Source organism: Alligator mississippiensis, chromosome 16 (assembly GCF_030867095.1).
Source record: "Alligator mississippiensis isolate rAllMis1 chromosome 16, rAllMis1, whole genome shotgun sequence".
Classification (NCBI taxonomy): domain Eukaryota; kingdom Metazoa; phylum Chordata; order Crocodylia; family Alligatoridae; genus Alligator; species Alligator mississippiensis.
This window is the reverse complement of record NC_081839.1, coordinates 25,541,693-25,551,058: the sequence shown is the minus strand read 5'-3', so window position 1 is coordinate 25,551,058 and position 9,366 is coordinate 25,541,693. Positions and strand designations below refer to the sequence as shown.

The following is a 9,366-nucleotide window of genomic DNA, read 5'->3' as shown; positions in this document are numbered from 1 at the left end:
GCTTCCTGGGCTGGGATAACAATGGTATTAAGTGTGACTAGGCTGAGGCCCAGGGGAGGGGTGGCAGGCTGGAGGTCAGCCAGAGCCTGGAGGTTATGGCCTGATGAATTTGCAGTGACAGTTGCAGGCTGCAAACATCCCTGTGATCTGGGGGAGCCCGGCTCCAGGAGCACACCGTGCAGCTGAAACCCCTGCCTGCACCCAGCTCTCCATGCAGGTGTAAATGGTGCAAGCGCCCCTTAGCTATAGGTGGACCTGCGCCCCCAGGACTGAATGGCCTACACTTCAGAAAAGACAGGAGCTGGGTCTGAGGGCAGCAACCCAAACCCTGTGCAACTTGACAACTAAGAAGCATCTCTCAAAGAGCATTGCACTTACACTGACCTGCCCACTGAGCGTGCCTTGCCCACAGTTGTAGCCATGATCAAGGCACTGTCCCGCCAATAAAGCAACAAGCTCTCCACATGGGCCAGGCTCCAAAAATAAACCCAGGATTTTAGTGGCATTTCACTCATTTCCTGGGTGGACCAAGAATCAAAGGGGGATGCGATTGTATCCCCCCCCACATCCATTCCTGGTTGCATCTCCTCTTGGTGCATTACTGACTCATTGCTATGTTGGGTCCCTTCAGACCATCCAGCCCAGGATCCTCTGCTCCCCACTTCTTGATATTGTCTCAGTTCCAGGGCTTGATTTGCTGCTTCCAACCAACCTCACAAATTACCGTGACAAGACACAAAAATAAAAGTGCTGCCCATCTCAGAGAGCTACCCCGATCCTACAGCAGCCGGTCCAAAGGGATTTCACTCTCCCAGCACTTGAGGTGGCCGTGTCCCAGGAAGAGGAGGAGATGGCCTAGGATTAAGTGATGTGCCCAGGGCCAGGCAGAGGTTGCGGCAAAACCAGCAATTGATTCCAAGTCCCGTGCCCTATCCACCGAGGGCACATGCACGCACACTCACTCTCTCTCTAAATATGCTGCCCTGCTACAGGCTCTTCCATCCATGGATCCCAACACACTTCATGCCGAGCGTATTCAAGACATAAGCCCTAGTCAGACATAGGGGAAACAGAGGTGCAGACAGCTGAAGGGTCTTGCTTAAGTCACACAGTAAGTCAGTGAAACTAGTTTCCTGCTCACAGGTCCATAGCTCAAAGTACCAGACCACACGTGAGTTTAGACCCCACTCGTCGCTCTGGCAGGCCCCACTGGGGGTATGGCACAGCTAAGGGGCAGAACAGCCTGCAATTTAGGGCCGGTGTCCCACAAGCAGCTCTGGAGCAGGAAGCTGGCATAGAAACCACACCAGGCTGCCATGCAAAACCAGCTGGCAGGCTACACAGGCATGTCAGTGCCCGCAGCAGCTTTATATACAAGCCGTTTTACTGTCTCTTGCAGCAGCATCTGGCCAGCAGGCAATGGAGTGAGCCCGGCTGCTTGCAGAGGGTCAAAGCCAGCAGCTGAGAGCAGAGACAGAGCGGAGAGCCCACTGGCTGTCCTGAAAACATTAGGGCAGGAGAGGGCACCATTCAGTGCCAGCGATGCCTCAGATTCGTGGGGCACATTACGTAGACCTGTATCTATGATGTGCACCCTGCCAGGCCCCTGCTGAGTGCAGCCATCTCAGAGCGAGGCACCCAGGAGCAAACCCGCCTGCCTCCCCCCGTAAGCCCCTTCTTCTGCAATCTCTCTGGCTGGAGCCTCTGGGCATTGTTTGTCCCCTGCCGTGGGTATCCCCTGGCCTGAGCGCAGTGGATGGCACTTGCCTGTGAAGCCAGCACACACCTGTCTTCTCCCATCTCGGTTGCTGCGGCTGGTCCACCTGCTGCCCTGCACATGGGATATAGTTTCCTTGTTGCATCTGTAAAGACTATGCCACGTGGTGTCAATGGAGAAGCCTCGTGGTGCAAGGTCCCAGCTGGAGCCCTGCTCCAATGGGCAGAGGCCAGGAATCTGCATCATTTTCCAGCCTCGTGTTTCAGGCTTGGGACGGGGGAGACAGGACCAGGGCCACTGTGGAAGGAAGGAAAGAGTGAGAACCTGAGGAGTACCTGGGGAAGCTTTCCACATAAAGGGCCTGGGGAAAGGCAGAGGTGGGATTGGGCAGGTCCTGAGCATGGGGGGTGGCACTGGCAGAGTCAACTCCTTGCAAAGTTTCCCTTCACAATCACAGCTCCCTTGGTCTCGGTTCCTCCTGGGTCCCCCATGCAGCTGTGCCCTCAGTCCTGGCTTTCCTCCCACAGAGAAATGCCAGTGCCCCACCATCCTGGGGCTAACCTCACAGCTGCACTGAGGTCTAATTTCTGTTTCTCCACTGGATACTCCCCGTCGCAGCCTGGCCCTGTTCTCCCCAACCCACCTTCCCATGGATGGACGGACAATACTCTGCAGGCAGGGAGGGGACAGACTGGTAAGGGCAGACCTGCCCCGCTACCTGGTGCCCAGGGCAGGCGGTGCAATGCCACATTACCCGTGGGCTTGCACTGCCATCTAACGACCACAGCACCTCATTGCAGAAACGCTTCCAGTTAAGAGCCTGGATCTCAGTCCAATTGCAACAGGCTGCAGAAGACAAGGCACTCTTCTACCTGGGGAAGCAGAGCAACTCCATGGGGCATCTGCACCCCCCGCAGCGTGGGCGTGCACATCACAACTGTTCATGCAAGGCATGCATCCCAAAGAGCTATGTTCCCTTCCTGCTCCCTCATTGTCCCCAAACTGCACCTCTTTGACCAACAAAGTGTTTCCTTCCCTTCCCAGCTCCACTTCCTGACATTGTCTTGAACAAGGACACGGGCCAAATTGCCTACTTACTGGAAAGCCCCAGCCAGAAGCATGAAAAAAGCACTAGCCAGGGAAAGGAGTAGCACAGGCCCCATCCTGGGGCCAGAGAGCCCCAGGAGCAACTTCAGGATGAGCACAGATAAGGAAGAGCCATTCGGGGCAAGATCCAAACGGGACTGGGAAGAGCATGGCCCAGTGAGTGGAGTCAGGAGACCCAGGGTTTCTCTCCCACGGACCTGCTGTGCAACTCTGGGTGCATCATGCTCTATCAGCACCCAGCCCAGCACCCTGCGCAGCCCCATCTGGCTAGGCCAGACACCCTTAGAGCAGAGGCTCTCTGCCTTTGTGCAGAGCAGTAAGGCCCTGATCAAGGTAGCAAAGCCAGTCACCCATGGCCACCAGGGGATACCAATGTCACTCACCTCGTTTTCTCTGTGGCCCAAGCCACACACGTCCCAGCTGGAAGGGCCAGCAGTGCCGGTGCAGGAGATGGGATGCGGGTGCCCTATGCTTCCACTGGGAGTCTAGCAGGAATCTCCACAGTGCTGCCATGGATTGTGAGAAAGCTTTTCCTAATATCTAACCTAAACTTCCCTTGCTGCAACTTGTCACCATTGCTTCTTGGTTTGTCATCTGCCACCATTGAGAACAGCCCAGCTCCATCCTCTTTGGACCCCCCTGCAGGTAGTTGAAGGCTGTTATGCAATCCCCCCTCAGTCTTCTCTTCTGCAGACTAAATAAAACCAGTTCCCTCAGCCTCTCCTCATATGTCATATTCCCCAGGCCCCCAACTATTTTCACTGCCCTCCACTGGATGCCATTAGCCGTCTTCGCAACAAGGGCACACTGCTGGCTCATATTCAGTTTATTATCCACAACAACCCCCAGGTCCTTTTCTGCAGAGCTGCTGCTTAGCCAGTTGGCCCCCAGCCTGTACCGGTGCATGGGATTGTTCTGTCCTAAGTGCAGGGTTTTACACTTCTCCTTGTTGAACTTCATGCCATTTCTTTTGGTCCAATTTGCTCCAATTTATTGAGGTCTCTCTAAACCCTAGCCCTACACTTACCCTTTGCACCAGTTCCCGTGCACTACTTAGAACTGAAAAATGGCCTTTCCTCTGGTAGGTTCCAGGACTAACTATTGCAGGAAGCAGCCTTTTATAGCTTCATGAAATTTGGTCTCTGCATCCCAGCCTGATGTTAGTTAGATTGACTCAGCCTTTTTGTGGATAACTGAAATCAGCCACTATTACTGCGTTTTCTGCTGTTGCAGCCTTTCATCTCCCTTAGCGTTTCTAACTCACTGCTGCCATCCTGGTTTCAAGGGAGGGGGGAGGAAAGGGAGGGGAGGGGAGGCCGATAGTCTGTCCCCAGATATACTTTTTTTCTATTGAAACCTGGAATTTCTATCCACAGAGACTCCTTACCAGCTGGAAAATCTACCTTATTTGATTCGATGGAGTCTTTTATATCAAGTGCCGCTCCTCCACCAGTATGAGCTCTAGAAGAACTTGTACAATCTTTGCAATCTTCTATGCCTGATGAAGGGTGCCTGTGCCCGAAGGCTTGCAAATAAAGATATACTTTTTTGCAACCATCTAGTTGCTTTAATAAAAGATATCACCTCTGCCATGAGTTTTGATTCCTTTTGTCTCTAAACCAATACAGCTACAGCCTGGATATCTGACACATGGAAGATATTGTTATTTAATGCTAAGCATTCAAGTTCCTCTACTTTTGACCTTAGGCTTCTAGCATTAGTATAAAAGCAGGTATACTTTTTATTGTTGCCTGTTTGATTTTTTAATCATTAAAAGGTATTTATTTGCTTGTGCTCGTCTTCTCCCTGTTTCTCATCCCCATTTTTTATGGTTTCACTCCACAGGGTGTGCTATGTGCTGTTCTGCACCTTTGTACTTTCAAACTAAAAATGGCAAAGCTGAATGTGAGAGGCTAGAGGCAGAGTATTATCAAAATTCCCAGTTTAATCCAGATTGACAGCGGCATCTCCATTGCGTTCAGACCTCTACAAAAATTATTTCACAACAGGGAAGGGTTCAGACAAACAGATCACTGGGCCTTGTCATCCCGACATCTACACAGCAAAGCCAAAGGGAGCAACAGATAGAGACGTGAATGGGATCAAATAGATAAAAATCACAACATAACATTTATTTAAAAACCAAGAAAATGGATAAAAAGCTACTGAGCTCTGCCCCTAGCCCAGCCCCCACCTAGGTCCTCTCAAGATGCCTAGCCTGAGACATCCCCTGCAGGGAGATGTCCTCCACAGGCTGTGACAGGTCACCCAAGCAAGCAAAGGAGGTTAGCATGTTTATAAGCCCCTCACCCTCCTTGCAGAGAGATCTGCAAGGGCCATTTGCAGGGCTCTGCTCTCACTCCAATGACATAACAGCTTCCCGTAACACCTCTATTGCCTGGGTTCGCATTCACACACACACACACACACACACACACACACACACACACCAGACATCCCATAGGATCCTTGGATCCAGACCCTGACTATGCTCTGTTTAAAGGCATTAAAAGATCTCACCTAAGGATGCAGCTTCACACAATGACTAAAGAAGAGCCAGCTACAGGAGGCACTTGTATCACAGAGATGAGTTCCACAGCTGGCTGTGTTACAGCTCATTCCTAATAAGGCACATTGTGGCAATGCCAATCTGACCCACGTGCAGGTCAGAAAATAGGTACCGTGCACATGCACATGCACGCACACAAACACACGCACGCACGCACACACGCACGCTGCTCTAGGGGCTACATCTAAAGCACTTGTGTGAAAAGCAAGGTCAACCAAAGTGCAGCCTGAGCTCTAATGTGAATGGTCCACATGGAGGTCTATGACAAGCCCAAGCATGGATTCGTGCACGCTCCTGGACAAGATGCTCCGAGTCCCAGAATGTGGCACTCTGCACACATCCTACAGGACTGCGAAACCTATGGTTCAAACCCCATCTGAATTCAGACTTCTCCAGCCTGTCTAGGAGATGCAGGTTTTCTGGGGCTGTCTCCAAGCTGAGGTCTCAACAAAGGACCTGAGTGCAATGAGCTAATGAGAACTTGGGGATGGTAGGGCAGTGGGGCTGAGACTGTGCCCTTGCTCATGTGGGCTGGTCAACTTGGATTCACCATCCCAATAGCCTTGCTAGTAAGGGAAGCCACCAGCTCAGACCAGGACCCTTCCCTTGTGGCTCACCTCCTTGACTCACTCCTCACGATCTGCTGCTAGGGTACCTCCAATGGTCTCAGCTTCTTCCAAAACAAATCAGGTAAACTAGTTTGCAAGCAGAGGCATCTCCTACAGCCACCCCATCTCCATCACCCCTAGCAGATGCCTGCAGAGGGCAACAAGGATGCTGGAGCCATGCAGAGCCCTGCAGCCATCACCTTGACCCAATAAGGAAAGGACCAAGGAGCAGAGCAAGCTGGGTACCAACAGGAGGGATGAGGGGTCAGGCTAGGAGGAGGGATCAGACCCAGCAGCCATAGATCACACAGCATTTACCCCTGGACACCTGGGGGGCTGGGAGGGGGAAAGAAGTTCTCCTTATCTATTCTGCTCCTTCATTTGTGATTCTCAGCTGTAAAAGCCATTTCTACAACATCAGACAGACATGAATAAAAACCTCCCCAAGCCAAGCTACCCCAGGCCAGGCTGGTGGCAAGGCCTTGAAGGGAGCTGCTCCCGGGAAGGCTCCCTGGGGGCCAGGAACCTGCACTTTCCCCATACCATTAAACCAGGTGCTGGCAACAAGGGGGACACGGGGCAGAGCAACTCACAGACATTATTTTAAAACCAGTTTTCAGTTCCATTGATTTCAGGAAGGGGCCAAAGGGTTAATCTAAAAACCACATCTGGCATCACTCACTACATGCCCAGCAGGTCCAGTCCTGCCTCTGGAGCTGCACACATGAGCACAGACACCCTCCCCCCACCCGCCCCGCTTTAAATGCAGCCAGTCCTATCTTCTGCAGTGTCCTGCTGGGCAACTGCTGCACCGCAGTCCTAGGCTTTTGAAACAGGAGTGGAGGCTTCCCTGGAGCTCCTTTGGCCCAGGTATTGCAGTCCATGCCAAGGTAGGGAGTGGAGAGGAGGGCTCCAGGCTCTTCCCCAAAGAGTCCTGCTCAGCTGAGGTAGAGGGGTACGTTAGGGCAGCTCCTGGAGATGAGGTCCCAGCTGCCCACAGCTCACCCCATGTGTGCCCACTGGCCAGGCCAGGCCCCTCACTGGTCCAGCAGTGTGGGAGAGCAGAGGAAACGACACACACGCACAGGATTCCCTTCATATCAGCTGGGAGCGTCTTCAATCGCCGGCTCAAAAGAGACCCAGAGTCGAGTTCGAGAGGTGCTGCGAGCCCATGCGGAGCCCGGCACCCCACTGCGGAGCTCCTATACCCCACTGTGCTGCTTGATCCAGTCCCGCAGATGGGTGACCCGCGTGTAGACCCCTGGCTTGTTCCGTCGCGCGCAGCCGTCTCCCCAGCTCACCACGCCGGCCAGGAACATCCTGCTGCTGGTCTCCACGCTGGCCAGTGGCCCACCGGAGTCTCCCTGCACGGGGCAGAAATGCCGGTTACACAAGGACTGTCTCCCTTCCCCACGACTCCAACGAGTAGGGCTGGGAGGAGGCCAAATTAGCTTGTCCACTCCCGTTCCACAGTGGAAGGGGCCTCTACTGACTCCCTGGAGGACAGACAGCTTGATGGTTTTAAGCCACTGAAGGCAGGGCGGTGAGAGACCAGGGTTCAATCTCCACTGGTGCCACACACCGAGTGTATGAGCAGTCCTGGTCAGACGGCTCCCCCTTGCTACGACTGTCCCTGTCCCTGCTGAAGTACCTGGCAGGCGTCGATGCCTCCCGTCAGGATCCCCACACACATCATGCGTGGTGTCATCTGGTTGGCCAGCAGGCTGTTGCACTGGGTCTGGTTGATTATCCGAATTTCTGCCTTCTGCAAGATGGTGGCACCGCTACCTGCAGGGAGCCGAGACAAGCGGTGTGTTAGCAGGGCCAGACACTCCTCCTCACCCAGAGCACTTGGGTTGCAGAACATGCTCCAGCCCCCAACATCCATCAGCACAACCTCTCCCCAGACTCATTCTGCCCTCTGATTCAATCCCTCATGCTGAGCACCAGGCAGTTCCTATCCCCCTCACCCATCAGCCAGGCACCAAACTCTCCCCAAGGTCTGGGGATGAGCCCATGTACTCCCAGCCAGAATATGATAGTCCAGCTGCAGGGATAGGGGCAGCCTGTGGAGCCCAGGCTGGGGGCTTATGGCAGCAGAATCGGGACGCAGTCAGTAGAGTCCCAAACCTCCTGCACCTGCCTTTGAGTCCCAGCACTGACCTTCATCAGTGGCCACCCAAGCAGGCTAGCAAGCACCAGAAGGCCTAGGGAAGAAGCTTCCACCACGGTGCAATTCTCACAAGACCCCATGGCCTCCCTTCACACCTCTTGAACAACTACATAGCCACCAAGGCAGGCACTGCACCCGACTCTCTCACCCCTTGCCCACAAACACACACACGGCTCACTCACCCCCTTCAGAGGTGGCTCCCCACCCGGTCACCCACAGGTCCTTGCCAGAGGGAAAGTCATGTGTGGGGTCGGGCAGGCAGATGGGCCGGACAACTTTGCTGAAGGTGACCGGGCTCTGCAGCTCCAGCACAGCAATGTCGTAATCGTAGGTGAAGTCGTTGAAGTTGGGGTGGGTGATGATGCGCTCGATCTTCCGCTTTTGGATGTTCTCATGAGTCCGCTGGCTCTGGTCGTGGAGGCCTAGGAAGGCCGTCCATAGCTTGGAATCTGAGTACCTGCACAAAGACACATCATGTGGTGATGCAGGGGGGACTGGAGACTGTTTTAGGGTAAGGCAAGGGTGGAGAAAAACTTGTTTTGACAAAAAGGTGTTTTTTAAACTAACATTTTTTCTTAAAATGTGCTCTCCAGGGGAAAGGTAGATAGTTCTGGTCAGAAAACTGAACTACTGGTATTTAGCAAACTGCTGAGGGACCTCATGGGACCTGTAGCACAGGTGCCTGCTGTTCCCATTCCTTTCTAGGGGCCAGACTGTCTACCCAGACCATCTCCCATGATGTACCACAGTCTGGGGCTCCCACGAGGCAACTGGCTCCAGTCCCTGCAAGGGAGGACCGGGATGCACAGCAGAGATGCCATCTGACACTATGCCTGGCTAGGAGACAGCACTGCATGCTGCAGTGGCATTTCTAAAGAGAAAATACAGCTCTTGGTTTTTTCACTGAAAAGCTGAATTCCCCCAAGGATGGAAAGCTGACTTCTCCCCATAGCCAGGTTTTCCTTCGGACACCAGATCTCCCTATGCTCCTTTCAGATGTTGCTCAGGGCTCTGCTAGACTACGCAGCTGCTGCAGTGCCCTCAGCTGGACAGTGTGCTATACAACACCACGACCAGCCCAGCCACAGCTAGAATCTCTCACCGGGAGACGGATGGTGTCCTGACTCCCAGCTCCTTGGCAGGACTAAAGCTCACCCTCTACTTGCTGCTGTATGAGGCACTGCAGCACCTA

At 53.6% G+C, this 9,366-nt stretch overlaps 1 protein-coding gene across 5 annotated transcripts in view; it reads right to left on the bottom strand.

Moving 5' to 3' along the window:
• Positions 1-4,749: 4,749 nt before the first annotated feature.
• ST14 (ST14 transmembrane serine protease matriptase) overlaps positions 4,750-9,366 on the bottom strand; it is a 58,182-nt gene continuing 53,565 nt past the window's right edge. For all 5 annotated transcript variants that reach the window (XM_019490176.2, XM_059720057.1, XM_019490174.2 and 2 more), the window contains exons 17-19: positions 8,357-8,631; positions 7,653-7,789; positions 4,750-7,365 (exon numbers count right to left, since the gene is read on the bottom strand). In XM_019490176.2, coding sequence (XP_019345721.1) covers positions 7,204-7,365; positions 7,653-7,789; positions 8,357-8,631 — 574 coding nt within the window. In that variant the 3' untranslated portion in view covers positions 4,750-7,203. The remainder of the gene's footprint in view (positions 7,366-7,652; positions 7,790-8,356; positions 8,632-9,366) is intronic.